General features: G+C 48.0%; 2 protein-coding genes across 5 annotated transcripts in view; both read right to left on the bottom strand.

Annotated features, from left to right (window-relative positions):
- Positions 1-12,034, bottom strand: part of VWA2 (von Willebrand factor A domain containing 2) — a 44,887-nt gene extending 32,853 nt beyond the window's left edge. For 3 of the 4 annotated variants that reach the window (XM_064488455.1, XM_064488459.1, XM_064488457.1), the window contains exons 1-2: positions 11,355-11,592; positions 2,699-2,760 (exon numbers count right to left, since the gene is read on the bottom strand). In XM_064488455.1, coding sequence (XP_064344525.1) covers positions 2,699-2,760; positions 11,355-11,401 — 109 coding nt within the window. In that variant the 5' untranslated portion in view covers positions 11,402-11,592. Of the gene's footprint in view, positions 1-2,698; positions 2,761-11,354; positions 11,593-11,990 lie in introns of those variants that run through there. The other variant, XM_064488458.1, reaches the window with a different exon arrangement.
- Positions 12,035-13,383: 1,349 nt separating this feature from the next.
- The window catches only part of TDRD1 (tudor domain containing 1), a 30,774-nt gene continuing 29,114 nt past the window's right edge, over positions 13,384-15,043 (bottom strand). The window contains exon 23 of the mRNA XM_064488451.1: positions 13,384-14,001. The gene's annotated coding sequence lies outside the window, so the exon portion shown is untranslated. The remainder of the gene's footprint in view (positions 14,002-15,043) is intronic.

Here is a 15,043-nt window from a genome sequence, read left to right as displayed (position 1 = left end):
CACTCTGGTTTCTCTCCATTCACTAGTCTCCTTAATAGCAAACTAAACCAGTTCCTAGTTCTCCTCTGACCAGATTTTTTAGTTTGCCCACCTGACATGCCCTCCCCTCAATCTCTACTCACAGGGAAGATGGTTCAAGGCCAAAATGCTGAACCAGCAATTAGCTCCCCAGTCAAAAGCTATCAGACAAAAAAAAAATCAGACCTTCTTTCATGAGGTCTGCGAGAACCTGCCACTGCCGTTTTGCTACCAGAGGCAGAAACAAGACATAAACTACAATACAGACAGTAGACTGAATTATAGAAAAAAAAACAAAAACAAAAACAAAAACAAAAACCTCCACTTCCATAAAACATGGAAGGATGTTAGGACAGAGGCAGTGGCAACACCTCACCCCCAAAAAACCCAAACAAAAGAACACAAAAGTCACTCAATAATTCAGCAAATTGGTCTCCCAGAAAACTAGCTTTCTGCATCACTGCATTCAGGCATCACCAACATCTTGCCAACCTGGGGGGCTCCCACTGCAGCCCACCCCATAATGCGGTGCTGCTCCCATGAGCCCTGCTCCCCCGGAGGCTCCCCGAAGGCAGGAACACTTCCCCCTTCTCCTTCCTCCACAGAGCCCAGCCCGGCTCTCTGCACAGTTTGGCCAAATGAATTAAGAGCTATAAAAATGCTCACACCCTTTGACCCTGTATTCAAAGCAGGTAGGCACTAAGCTTTCCTGAACGTGCCTACAAAATACTGGCAAACAGCCCAGGAGCTGAGGAATCCCTAACGTCCTGTAGGAAGACACTGTTCCTTTAAAAATGTCTTACCAGCAAGTTCTCCAGCTGGAAACTGGCCAGCCACTGCCCTGGACAGGAGGGTGGGCTCTGTGACTGCAGATCACTCACTCCAGATGTGGCTCGGCTAACGTAACTCTGTACCACGTGCTCGGCTGTTACAGCAGGTGAGTGGGTACCTGGGGGACATCTTCACTTCTTCCCTGTGTAACCACCTCCGGATTCTGCAGAAGCTCCCCCTGAACAGGGAGCTGATGAATGTGTGGCTGCTGCTTCCTCTTCAAACCAAGTCAGCCCACCCCTCTGAGGACCACCTACCTGGGCTCCAGAACCTGAATCTGCTGGGGGGGACAGGCGGTGCTAAGGAGCTGGCAGGGTTGAGAATCACTAATCTAGTCAAACCCTCGCACTCTACAGGTAAGAGCACAGGCTTAGAGAGATAACGCCTGTCCATTCCTGTCCGGGAAGGGTGGGCAGCCTGGGAGGGAGGAGACTCAGGTTTCCATCCCAGCTCACCTACTGATAGCTGTGTGATGCCAGGCAAGTCACACAGCCTCTCTGGGCCTCCCCTGCCCCATCTGTACAACCTAGGGGTGGTCAGATCAAGTGCTCTGTAAACTGAACAGACTACAGAGAGTGAAGTTCACAATGAGCTGAAACAGAACTGGTCCTGTGTCTGGGCCTCCAGGGACCGCATTCAGGCCCTGTCCCCAAAGAAGTCTCATTCCTCCCCAATCCCTCGGTAATAAAGCTGCTGTGTTACACTGTCCACCCACGGGACTTCAAGAGGGGGAGAGGTGGGCTGAGCAACCACACCCTTCTTCCAGCCTCTCTCATCTCCGAGGCCCCGGAGAACAGGCAGGTGGTGACAGCAGCCAACCCCGCAGGGTGCGCACACCTACTCGCGGAAACATAAACCAGGCAGGAACCGCAGCCGAGCCTCAGGGACCACAGGACGATCCTGAGCCAGCCTCGGACAGCCGGCCACCCAGCCCGCTTGTTCTTACTTGTCAGACAACAATCCACAGAACACACCCATTCCTTTCTACCATCTCTTATTTCAAAGAGGCTAGAACCCAGGAGGGCCAAAACGGCAAGTAAAAAGAACACTGATTTGCCCCATTATTCCTTCATGAAGCTACTTCTTGAGCACCGAATGTGTGCCAAGCCCCGGCTGGGTGCCAAGGTTACACAGCATGCAGTGAACAAAGAGCAGGCAGGGTCTGTTCCTCATAGAGCTTATGTCCATCTGGTGGAGAAGATGGACACTAATTTTTTTTTAATTTGCACAGAAATAAACTCATATCTATGTTAAATGCTACACAGCAGAGGGACACAGGGCTACAGGAGGTTTCAATAAAGGGATCTGTCCTGATCTGGGGGTCCAGGAGGAATGGTGCTAGGGGATGAGCAGGAGTTCACCAGAGCAGCAGTGTTCGGGTGAGGCAGTGATCCAGGCAGAGGGGCTAACTGAGAACCCCTAGGGTGGCAGGGAGCAAGGGTGCAGAGCAGGCCTGGAGGGAATGTGGGCTGCAGCACAAAGGATGGAGGGAGGGGGCTCCAGAGGGGACACCAGGTGGCAGAGGGTCAGATCAGGCAGAGCTTCTTAAGAGTCATGGGACATTACTTTAAAATTTCAGGTAGGTGATGGGAGTGGAGAGGGGTCCAGACATGACGAGATTTGCATTTTGAAGTGGCTGGTATATGAATAACAGGATGGAGGGGGACCAGGTAAACCCAGGGAGACCATTTGGGGGCTACTGCAATGGTCCAAGCACCAGATGATGCGGCTTCAACAAGGCAGGTGGCCATGGAGTGGAGAAACACTGATGCACTCAAGAGAAGTTAAAATCAACACGATGTGAGACAAACCAAATCAATACTTCACCCCTCCCACCAAGAAAACTTACCTCCAGCAAACAGGAAAAGGCAGAGGGCTTCCAGCAACAGGAAAGAGGGCATCTTGACATAACTATAGGGTCAGGACAAGGGAAAAAAAAAAAGCAGCAGTAATCAGCTCTGTGAGCTCCCCAAGTCACACCCCTAAACAAGATGGCAACAGCTCAGCCTTTCCTGGGGCACAAATGTGACCCTAGAGGCTGGTCCTCGCCACGATAACCACAGCAGCCTAGAGAAGCCTCAAGTTCCCTCAAAGCCATGGAAGACTCTGCTCTAGTGTTTTTTGGTTTTTGTTTTTTTAACTTTTTTTTTTTTCTGGTTTTCCCTGCAAAGCTTTTTGTTGTTGTTGTTATTTTATTTATTCTTTATCGCAGTAAAGTCAGTTTACAGTGCTGTGTTAATTCCAGTGTATGACATAATGATTTATATATATACATTTTCATATTCTTTTTCATTATAGGCTATTACAAGGTATTGAATATAGTCCCCAGTACTATACAGTAGGACCTTGTTTATCTGTTTTATATATAGTAATTAGGATCTGCAAATCCTGAACTCCCAATTTATCCCTCCACCCACTGCCTTCCCCTCTGGTAACCACAAATTTGTTTTCTATATCTGTGAGTCTGTTTCTGTTTTGTAAATAAGCTCATTTGTATCATTTAAAAAAAAAAGATTCTACATATAAGTAATATCATATGGTATTTTTCTCTTTTTTGGCTTACTTCACTCAGTAGGACAATCCCCAGGTCCATCCATTTTGCTGCTGCAAATGGTATTATTTCATTCCTTTTTATGGCTGAGTAATATTCCATTACATAAATATTCCACAACTTCTTTATCTAGTCATCTGTCAATGGACATTTAGGCTGTCTCCATGTCTTGGCTATTGTATATAGTGCTGCTATGAACACTGGGATGCATGTTAATCTTTTCAAAGTAGAGTTCCCTCTGGACATATATGCAGGAGTGGGACTGCTGGATCCCATGGTGAGTCTATTTTTAGTCTTTTGAGAAATCTCCATACTGTCTTCCACAACGGCTGCAACAAACTACATTCCCACCGATAATGTAGGAGGGCTCCCTTTTCTCCACACCCTCTCCAGCATTTATCATTTGTGGACTTTTAATGATGGCCATTCCACCTGGTGTGAGGTGATACCTCATAGTTTTGATTTGCATTTCTCTGACACTTAGCAATATTGAGGATTTCTTCATGTGCCTATTGACCATTTGTATGTCTTCACTGGAGAAATGTTTGTTTAGGTCTTTTGTCCATTTTTTGACTGTGTTGTTAATCCAATGACTTTGATTTTAAAGAACAGCCTAACATCTTCCCCAGACACCCACCCCCAAAACCCCAGCTCCTTCACAGGCTCTGGCAAGGTGTGCCGTGTCCTGACTTAAGAGACCTGAGTCCCAGCTCATCATGGGTCTTGACCAGCCAGGTGACCCTGGGGAAAGACCTTCCTTCTCAGTGGCTCCACTTCTTCACAAGGAGTTAGATTCTGACTGGCTGAATGATTTCAAAGTCTTCATTTTCTGAAACCCAATAAGGTCACCCAGCCTGCACTTTCCAAATTACTGAAAAACAGTCATGCAGCTGAGGAAGAAACAAAAGTATTCTTGTAAAACTTTTTATTGCTTAATAATGCTTGTAGTATGGGTAAAATTCAGTTCCATAGGGTCTGATTACTTATCGATTTTTGAGACAGATATTAAGGATGGCAACCAAGAGCTTTTCATAAGAAATTATAGACCACAACTTTGATTCCATAAGGGCACATGTCTGAAGTTTACTTCTAATTTTATCTGCAAGCCCAGAAACACATTATCATTCCAATAACAAAGATATGATGCACAATTCAGACAGACTTATATTTTGGTGAACGTACATGCAGTATAAAAACTGAAAGGGATCAGAGAGATGAAATTTAGACTTTTTCCCCCCAGCATAACTTGGCAGGAAAAAAATCTAAAAATGTCTTAATAGGTTCTAGAAATTCTTTCGTCTTTTGGGATCCAATACATTCAAGATCTCATCCTACAGTTTTTCTGCATTAAACCTGTCTTTTAAGAAATGACTTAGAAGAACAAGGAAACACACATTTCTTTCTGCTAAACAGATAACACTGATGCTCAATCAGGAGATAGTTCTGAAGAGGAAATCCTGAGCAGAGATATGGAGAGGGAAATACTACAGGATTCCAGGGGACGTACAAATGAGCTTATTTACATCCCTCTAGAGATGAGGGATGAGAGAGGAGGTCAGTCCCTGCAGGTGGTATATAATAAGCATGCAGCACGCAGCGGGGAAACTCACTCCAACCTGATGCGCTGAGAAAGTCCCTTTAACATCGTAGATAAAGGCCACCCTCCTGCACCTAAGAATAGAGATAGCAAGGCAGAAGCCCCGAGTTTTCATTTACAGATCTTGGTCCTTCAGACCCATCCGACTCCCCACCCCCGCCAACCTCCACTGGGGAGGCCAGTTCTCCAAAACATTCAGCAGGAGTCTCCTAGTCCTCTTCAGCCACTCACCTAAGTGCCTTTAACTTAACCTTCACTCAGATGAACTGTCTTACATGTCTGATGCAATTCCACTACCTTTGCCTGGACAATGAAAACACACCTCCCAGCTGCAGAAACCAAACAGAACGCGACTCTGAATTCACAGAATTTGCTGACCGGGCTGAGAGCAATGGCTACCTTGAAACTCAAAGTCAAAACAGGAAATACAGATTCTTCTGATTTGCAGAAAAGTTAAAAATGACCCAGCTTGTGTTCATCAAGGTGCTATGGCCAGACCTCACTCCGAAATGCAGGAAACAGGAACAACCAGTGGTATGAGTGTGCTTTTGTGGACAATGCCCATCCCCTGGGTCTGTGCTCCGAGCCTCAGGAGGCGCGCTATGGTGTGAAAGTCAAGAGGAGACTCAGGGAGTGAGCCGTGTACACCTCAGAGATGGCGGGAAGGGGTCACTGAGGCTCACAAGGGGAGGAGTCCTAGGTGATAACAAGGCTGAAATCTCCGGCTCCTAATCCAGCACACTTTCCTCTAACCATGCTACTCGTGGAGCTGAGGTCAGCTCAGGGCCCTCGAGCCACCCCCTGAACTCCATCTACACTGAGCTGGCACACGGTGACTCCGCGACAGGTAGGAGCCACCCCTGCCCCATGGTGGCAGACAGCCTGCACCCTGGATCCAGGGACCCCCTTCTCATCTCATGCCATGTGATCCTGAGAGGGGTCGTGGCTCCTCCCCCTGCAAAATGAGGAGGTTGGATCAGTTGCTGCCAAGGTGTCTTCTGGTTTTAAAAGAATCCCGTCTAGCTCTCCCCTCCATCATGGACCCGCAATGGGCAGACCTTACCCTACTGTTTATTCAGCTTGTTGGTTTTCAAAACATTTCTGAAGCAAACTAAATCCAATGTCCCAACCAGCTGAGAGTCTCTGGGCTTCAAATAACTCAGTGGATTCACATCCTCATCAAATCTAAGTGAAAATCGAAGACTCGATCTTGCAAGAGGAAGGCAGGCAAGAGTTTCCTAGACATAATCAAAGGGAGAAAGAGGGACTCAGAGAGGACACTGGCTGGTGGAGGGGCTACCACTGAGCCTTTCAAGACATCAAGACAGACTTTCCTCTTCCCCAAGGACGTGTTTTCTTTCCTTACTCCACACAAGAGCCGCGGGACAAGTCCCCACCTGCCGCCTGGGAGCCAGGCAGGGGCGAGGCCTGGGGACGAGGGCCAGGGCAGGGCAAAGGCAGAGCGCTCCTCAGTGCTGTCTAGCCCTGCAGTTCAGGACGAATTGCTGGGATCACAGCTTCCAACCTTGGGCACAGGCAGGACTCTGAGGCTCAGGCCTGTTAATTTTTCACAAAGCCAGGACAAGGTAAAAAAGGGAGGGTGCCTGCCGCAGAGCAAGACGCTCAGTGAATGCAGGCCCCTCTCTCTGCCAGGTGACAAACCTAAGCAGACCCATTTTGCTCTGTCACATGTCTCTGCTCGCCCAGATGAATGTTTTTCCAGAGCCTCCTAAGTTTCTGCTCATTAAAATGAAGTTTATGTTGGCAATGTGCAAATCCATATAAGAAATCAGATGCCCCCTCGTAAGTGCCTGGGTCGTCCGGTGCTGACTAGGACCTCAGCAGCTCCCTGTCCCCTCCAACACAATCCCCACTGTCACACAGCCCACACTGAAACTGTCTGCTGAGTCACCTGTCCTGCCTGCCAGGTGGCAAATGCCCCAGGGACCAGAGACTGCATCTCAGTCTTTGCTGGAGCCCCAGCAAGCTGCTCGGGCCTGGCACAAAGCAAGTGAGACGGGTGCTTGCTGGGCAAACTGAGCATCATCTCACCTCCAGCAGCGGGGCTGGAGGGAAGATACAACGTCCTGATGAATTTTTGTGCTTGCCGCACTCATCAAGTTCTTTTTTACACCAAAATAAATGAAACTAATGTGATTTTGACGCTGGTGAAGGGTTAGTTAGTAGATAGTTACTATCTATCCCTACCCAGTCAGCTCAAATATTCAGTGTGCTCCCCCGCTTCACATGGCAAAACTTTCCTGCAAGACCGATTCAACATTCTAAATACAACTCTACATCTGAAAACTCTCTAAAAGGATGAATTCCACAGTAAAAACCGAGAGCTGCTACCATCTAGCAAGCATTTACTCACTAAAGTGCCCAGTACTGGGCTCTGTACTTACGGGGCTTCTCTCTCCTAATCTGCACAGCCTGCCTGTGAGAGTGTATTGCCCCCATTTTACAGACGAGAAAACTGAGACACGGAGAAGTGATGAGTTTTTGCCCCAGGTTAGACAGCTAAGAAGTGGATCAGACTCCCTTTTGGCCTCCCAGCGATGTGTTCAATCGTCACTTTCTTGACTCTGAGGAGTCAGGATAGAGGAACAAAGGGATAATTAAAAATCTGCCACCCTGAATCCCACCCCTTGGCCGTCTTCCATCTGCTAATACCTGCCAGCAACTCCCACGCTCCAGCACCTAATGAGAAGATTTCCAGAACCCTCTGCATTCTTGTACAAGGCAGTCGGGAGTGGTCCGCAACCCAGAGGCAGAAACAGATCCTTCATCCCCAGGTACACCTTGTCAAGCCTCTTCCATTACCAAATGCCTAGCTCATCACATTTGTTCCTTTCTGTTCCATTACTCAAACTAATCCCACACATTATTCCTGGCCTCTCTGGTTCTTACACATGGCCCGAGATGCTCCCCATCCCCCACCCCCTTATTTGACTGTTATCTTCAAATCCTGGTTCCACGCAGCACCTGGGATAGCAGATGAGTGAAGTTTGCTGCAGGGCACAGCAAAAAATCACACTCTGCGCTGCCCAGGGATTACATTTCCCATGAGACAGGAAGAAAGGCGGGCAAAAGGAATGACAGCTGAAGGCAGTTTTGCAGTACAATGCCCACCTCCTCCTCTATAACTGGAAACAAAATGAAAGCAGGGTGAAAAAGGAAACCACTGCCACCTCCTTACAAAATGCAATTCCAGCCCCGAATATTAGATTAGTCCTTGGCAGCCTCCTCTCAATCCGTGGGATAGAAATCTGAACCCTTTACAAGAACAGTCAACACCTGAACAGGAAGACCTTAAAATCAGAGGTGAAAGTCCCCAGCCAGGAAGCCCTTGGTCTTTTGCTGTAACAAGTATCTTCCTTGTCTATTTGGCAAAATACTTGGCTCTCACCCTGACGGTCAAGGGAAGTGGACATGTTTCTAGTTTGATAAGGCAAGAAGAGCATTTTAAAAGTTGCTCTGGGCAATTATGCTCCCTTTAAGAGAATCACAAATTTTCAGAACCCAAGAGTCTGGTAACCAGAAATTAGCACCAAGGGACCAACAATTTGCCCTTTGACTCCCTGGATGGTTGGGGAGAAAGCTGGGCAGATGGACATAAATCACAGGCTCCCCACACTCACTGTACTGGCTAAGAGGCATTTTTAGCCAGAAAAGATTTTGATGTTTGTTTTGCTGGTATTTGAAAACCCTTTACTGAAGCTGTACAGGACCCAAGTTCACTGCCAGGGGACTCTGGAAAGCACACACACAGGACTGGAAGTCCAGAAAAAAGAGTTCCAGACTAGCTCTGCTTCTAACCAGGTGACTCTGAAAGCAACAACTTCCCCCACCCCCTCCTCACTTCAATCAACTGTCAAATGGGGTGACTCTTGTTTTACAAAGTGTTGTAAAGACCCAGTGAAACAAAGCCCCCCCCGAAAATAAAAGACTTTCTAAATGTATAATAATTTCTAAATGTAAAAGATTATCATTGTGTTAAATAACTTAACTATATTTATACCCTATAGAGTCAACATGATCATTTCCACTTTTATACATGTGGAAAGAGTCTTGGAGAAGCTGGGGCCCACGGTCGAAGAGCTGGCAGATCGCAAGTTTAGAGTCAGGGCCAGGTCTTCTCGCAGGCAGCCCGGAGGAGACAAGCAGCGTGCAGTAGACAGCTGGACAGCAAAGCACCAGTCTGACATCCGGAGACCTGAGCATGAACCTCTCAGGTAAACTCCTTAACTTAAGTCACTCAATTTCCTCCTTTCAAAAATGGCGGTGACATTACCCATCCCAATGACCTGGAAAAGTTGTTGCCAGGATCACATGAGACTTACTGAGCCAAAGTCCCCTGGGCAAGGGCAAAGTGGCCTCAGTGGAGATCAGGGAAATCCAGTTAAGAGAAGGGACGCAGGATCAGGAAAGGAAGGGAGGGGAGGAGGACTGTAACCATACTCAGGGAAGCCCAGCAGGTAGCTGTGTAGGTGGAAGAGTAGGCGGACTGGAGCTGTTTGGAAGATGAAGGGGTGAATCAAAGGAAGGGACTTCACGTGTGCTCAGCTGTCCCAGCTTGCAGGCCTGGGGAGGCGCTGAAGCAGGGTGTTGCACAGGGTAGCCCGTCCCTTGTACAGAGTCCCCAAGAGACTTCTGATAGCCTTGAAGATGTTGGGAGGGGTGTGTCTTATTTAAAAAAAAAAAATCCTTGTGGGATAAAATTTACAATCAGCCATTCTGTGACAGTGTTCCCAACTAAAAGTTTTCTTTCTTTTTCTTTTTTTTACTGATCTGCTAAGTACCTGTGTGAGGACCCCTACTCTAAATGCCTCATAGTGTGGCTGACCCTTCCACTGGTATAATTATATGAAATCTAACTTAGTCAATAAAAACTATTAAGCACCTGCCCTGTGCCCGGCATCCTCCCAGGTGTCAGAGATGCAGTGAAAATACTGCATAAGATGCACACCTGGTGGGCACACTCTTAAAAAGCTTTTGCAGTTTCACCAGCAGCTTATAATCAACGTCATCACTTGCCAATTAACGGCCATGCTGTTAAGGAAGCTCATTAAAAACCCAGGAGTCAGGGTTCCCGGCAGGCTCTCCTGTTCTCCCTCCAGCAGTTTTCTACCCTCTCTGGCTCTCAGTTTCCTCATCTGTTAAAACATGAGCAGCTGACTCCAATTCATTCCAGGAATCCGAGCCTTTTTAGGGGGAGGGAAAACGGGGAAGCTCTGGATGATAGACCAAAAACCAGATTTAAAGAAAATTTAAAATCAGGCTTAAAGTTCTTGATGGGTGTTCAGTCAAACAGATAGGTATGATGTAGAAAGGAAGGAATCCCCCTGGCCCTCAGGATGTGCCTGGGGACCTAGTCTGGGAAATTCTTACACATTAAGAGATGACTCTGAGCTGGGTTTCTACAAAAGAAGAGCAAGGGCCAGTTCCCCCACAAAGAACAGCCTACTGGAGTTCTGTACCCCATCAGCCATAGGAAAAGAATGGCTGCAGGCTACTGAAAGCCAGCAGCATTTATAAATTAACTCCCAAGACCTTTGCCAACTGCAGCGATCTCTCGAGTTTTCTGCTTCCTTCTCTTCTCCAGATTCTTTTCTCAATAAATAAACATTTCTTAATATAATCTCACAGTGGAAGCAAAAGCAGACCTCGAATTTTTAGACTTCAATTTATAAAACACTTAGAAGTTCTAGGGGGGTTGTTTTTAAAGGACTACATCATTTGAAAATTGTACAGGTTCTGATTATTCAGTCCAAGACACCAAACACAATGCATGGTGTCCCCGTGGAAAGACCCCTCTCAGTTCGACAGCCACAGATTCCACAATGAGAGGACAGCAAGGTGCCCTCCTCCCTTCCCTTCTGCCTGGGTGGCCACCCTGGCAAGTTTCTAAAGTGCAGTTCTGAGCCTGTTCCCTTTCTCATCCCAAGAGCCAGGCTCCGAGCTGGAGAAGTGCAGGAAGCAGGGCCGGGCTAGCTGGCCAGTGGCGGGGGGGGGGGGGGGGGGGGGGGGAGTCCCAACAGGTGAAATCACCATGGAGGATACATCCCTTGGCCTTCCCATAGACCAAGGGCAAGTTTCTCAGGGCAGCAGGCCCTTCTCAGACTCTGCACGCAGAGACCTGGATGAGGGCACTCGGCTGCTTGGGAAAATGGCACGGAAGTGACTTTAACACCTGCATATGCGGTGTAAAATGGGAGGAGGGAGGCTTGGGTATGTCCCCAAAGCCTTTATTCAAAAGGCGAGCCAGGTTAGGGGCTCCAAGACCGTGCTGAGCAGGGCCGCTGTAATATGTGGTTCCCTCCTCCACCCACAGACACCGAGCCCCTGTCCCCTTACCTGCGGTCCGCGCCCCGCGACTCTGCGCTCTGGTGCCGGGGACCCATGGGAGGGGCTGCTCCCCGGCTCCCTAGGCGCCCCCGCCGGCTCGCCCGGGGCGGACCGCGGGGATCCCGGAGAGCGCGCGCGCTAGGTGCGCCCTGCCTCGGAACGCCAACTTCCCCGCGCTCAGGTGGAGCGCAGACAAAGCGGAACCCACCCCGCCGCGCCGACGCCGCGTCCACGCGGGGCCGCACGGTCTCGGCACGCCGGGCCGGCACGCCTGGGGGCGGGGCTCTCCGCCCCCGCCAGCGCGAGGAGGGAAGCGGCGCCCCCCCCCAGGCCGAGAGCCGGGACGCCGCGCGCAGACCCCTCGGGGCTGGGCTCATCCGGACCCGCGCGGCGAAGAGCGCGCCGCAGGACCCGGCTCGGGCCAGGGGGCGCTGCGAGCCCGGGGAAGGGGCCGCCGGGGCGGGAGCCACGTGGGACACCTGTGTTCCTCCTCGAGGGGAGGCGGAGAGCGCGGCGCGGCCGACCCTCTTGGGGTCGCTTTCCCAAGGAGGGCGCATCGCGCTTTTGGAAACCCGGCTCGCAGCGCCTCTTTCTTTTTTAAACAATGAGCTGGCCAAGGTCGGCAAATAAAACAAAGGTGCTTACTTGTGCTCTGGTCTCCCAGCCTCCGAGCGGTGCAGCAAGGAACACTAAGCCATCTGCTCTAGACTCCGCAGGATTTATTGCTGCGACCCGTGCGAAAATGTTGACTTTGGCATCGTTTCTATTTGTCATGGCAATTGCCGTTTGTTTACCTGTCTGTCCTGTTATTGCAGTTGGGCGGTAATAAGCGGGCCTATTTGGCCAGCATCCTCGTTTAAGTTTGGAAGGTGCTCTGATTTTTTTAAACCAAACACCGCAGAGCAAAGTAGCACAATGTCTTTTGCATAGTAAGCACTCAGTAAACGTTGGCTACTATTGCATCATCTGTAGTTCCCAAATGCCATCAAAAGTGTCATTACATGATGTGGGATCGTTACAAAAAAAAAAAGATACCAAGAAGCAAACCACACCTACACAACTACCCAGAGATAATCGCTGTTGACACTATGCTGTTAGTTCTTCCAGCGTCATCCTCCACATGAAAAAAATTTTAGTTCATTCCATGCAGTGTCATAATCAGCTTTTCTATTTCCCTTCTTGAACATCTTTCTGTGCTTTTAGCTACACTTACTGTTCTAGTGTGCTTAATCTATTCACCTATCCGCTCTTTTGTAATTGAAAAAGTTTACTACAAGATATTGAATATAGTTCCCTGCTATACAGAGGAACTTGTTTATCTATTTAACATATAGTAAATATTTGCAAATCTGGAACTCCCAGTTTATCCCTTTCTACCCCCTTTCCCCTGTAAGTTAGATATTTGTGCTTTTGTCCAATTAATCCCTTGCAAGAAAGAGCTGTAGGGCGCGCGTGTGTGTGTGTGTAATTAAGGCTTTTGCTGTGTATTATCAAACTGCCCCAGGAAGACTGACCTGTTTCCTCTTTTGCATGTCCCTTTCCCATTATTCTTGTATTCTTGTAAATATCTATCTGATAGACTAATAATAATTTTGTTTTTACACCTTTCCTTTTCAAAAAATCCTAAAAACATCACATTTCCCTTGGTGGTTCTCAATTGGTTTCCAACCTTCCCCATATGGACAGCTTCCAACAAAAGTGGCCCCGGCTAATGTAAAGTTGCAAACTTCACCAAAGAGAAAAAGAGGCTTCAATTTTTCACCTCATTCGTTCCTCCCAATAACATTTACTGAGCACCCAAATGTAAAAACACAGCTGCACCCGAGCAGCAGACGTTAACTCATGAGCACCTGTGCAGGGGAACTTGACTGCAGGTCTAAATGCTCTGTGGGGAGAGAGGGGGAGGGTCTCTGCCTCTAGACGGACATTGTCCCAGGCAGGTGATGCAATACAATGCAAGCCACAGGTGATTTTAAAGAGTCTAGTAGCCACATTAACTTGAAAAGGAACAGGTGAACTTAATTTAATTACCCAGTAGCTCCCAAATATTATCTCAACATGTAATCAATATAAGAGCTATTTTAAGCTAAGTCTTTGGAATTCTGTTGCACTTCACATTTTCAGCACAGCTCCATTTGGACTAGCCACATTTTAAGTGTTCAGTAGCCACAAGTCGGGGTGGCCTGTGCCACTCTAGACAGAGCAGGGGTTTGAGAAGAGCAGACCAAGCCCTGGTGAAAGTGGGCGTTTCACAGCTGACAGCCCTCTCCCCTACCTGTTCAGATTGGTTGGTAACATTTACCGGCACGCCTTTGCCTAAGCAGGTTTACCTTAGAGAAGCCCCATTTAAATGCTGGATGTTCCTGACAGTTTTAAATCTTTAGTTGGGGGTGTTTCACATTTTCATTCCATGATTGAGAAGTAAAAAGGCTGAAACTATACAATACTGGTGGAGACATCAGTTTCTTTGAACTTCTTCACGTCAAAGTTTAGTCAGTGTGTCTTTCTATCAGGTGTGGGCGTGGGGAGGCGGAAAATCAGGCGGCCCAGGTCCTGGAGGGTGCTGCGTGAGGCAGAGACGAACAGTAGAGGCTTTTAATACAGAGAGGCTGGACAACTGCTTTTGTCACCCTGGCAACGCCTCCTTTGCAAAGACCTGTGGAAATTTAAAAAATAGTTACCACGAAGGACCTTCATCCCAAAGGGCTTGTGAGCCTCTTGCTTCCAAGGACTTGCCTTATTCATCTTTGTGGCTCCGATGCTTGGTAACTCTCCATAGTAAGTGACCTTTAAAAACGTGAATTAACTCGTGAGTTACCCTGTACAGCATGTCTCAGTGGTAAACACACAAGGCACAAAGACAACTTTGAATTCCACGCAGAGAGAAATGGAGACTTCAGCGCTCAGCAGTGTGCAGTGGGAGACGCCCAGGGCAGTGGAGCGAGCACTGCTTTGGAGGTGAAGTTTTGGGTTCCCATTCCAGCTCTCCTCCCTACTGGCTTTCTGCCAGAGAAAATATGCTTAATTTTTGATTGAATGTTCAATTCCCTGGCCTATAAAATTAGAAGTTGATGGGTAGACTGTTTCCCTAATCTATGGGAGCCCAATTCAAATTCTTTGCATCCAGTCCCCCAAATGATAATGCAAGGTGCTCACATTAAAAACAAAACAAAATAAAACAAAAAAAACCAAAGGAGGATGCATAATAGAGCCACAAAAGTTATGGATTTCCCAGAACCCACAGAGCGGCCAGAACCCTCTTGTTGAGAAGTGAAAGAACAGGAAACAAAGCATATTAAATGGCAAAGAAACCATCCCAGAGCAAACAAAGGGCCTGATTCTGAAGTGCCCCACAGGCAGCAAATTAAGCCAGAGCAAAAACTGGAGCTAAGGGTAGTGTGAGAAAACAAAGGTGTGGCAGAGGGACATGAGAAACAGAAATACTGCCATCTTGAAGCCAAAGACCCTTAGGTTTGGGGCAGGGAGCAATTGGTCTAAGGGTTAAAGCGTCTCAACTCTGTAAAAAGAATTATGCACAGGGTTTTACTGGATTTACTTTTGGAAAATGTGATGCTTTCTGGCTGCATCAAGTAAACATGGAATAGACGTCTACAAAGGCAAAGGGCTAAGTAACATTTAGTCATTCAACCAGCATCCCAAACTGCATAAGCACTCTACTTCAAAACTGTCAATATTCC

Source organism: Camelus dromedarius, chromosome 8 (assembly GCF_036321535.1).
Source record: "Camelus dromedarius isolate mCamDro1 chromosome 8, mCamDro1.pat, whole genome shotgun sequence".
Lineage (NCBI taxonomy): Eukaryota > Metazoa > Chordata > Mammalia > Artiodactyla > Camelidae > Camelus > Camelus dromedarius.
Note: the sequence above shows the minus strand (reverse complement) of the source record. Positions and strands in the feature narration are given on the sequence as shown.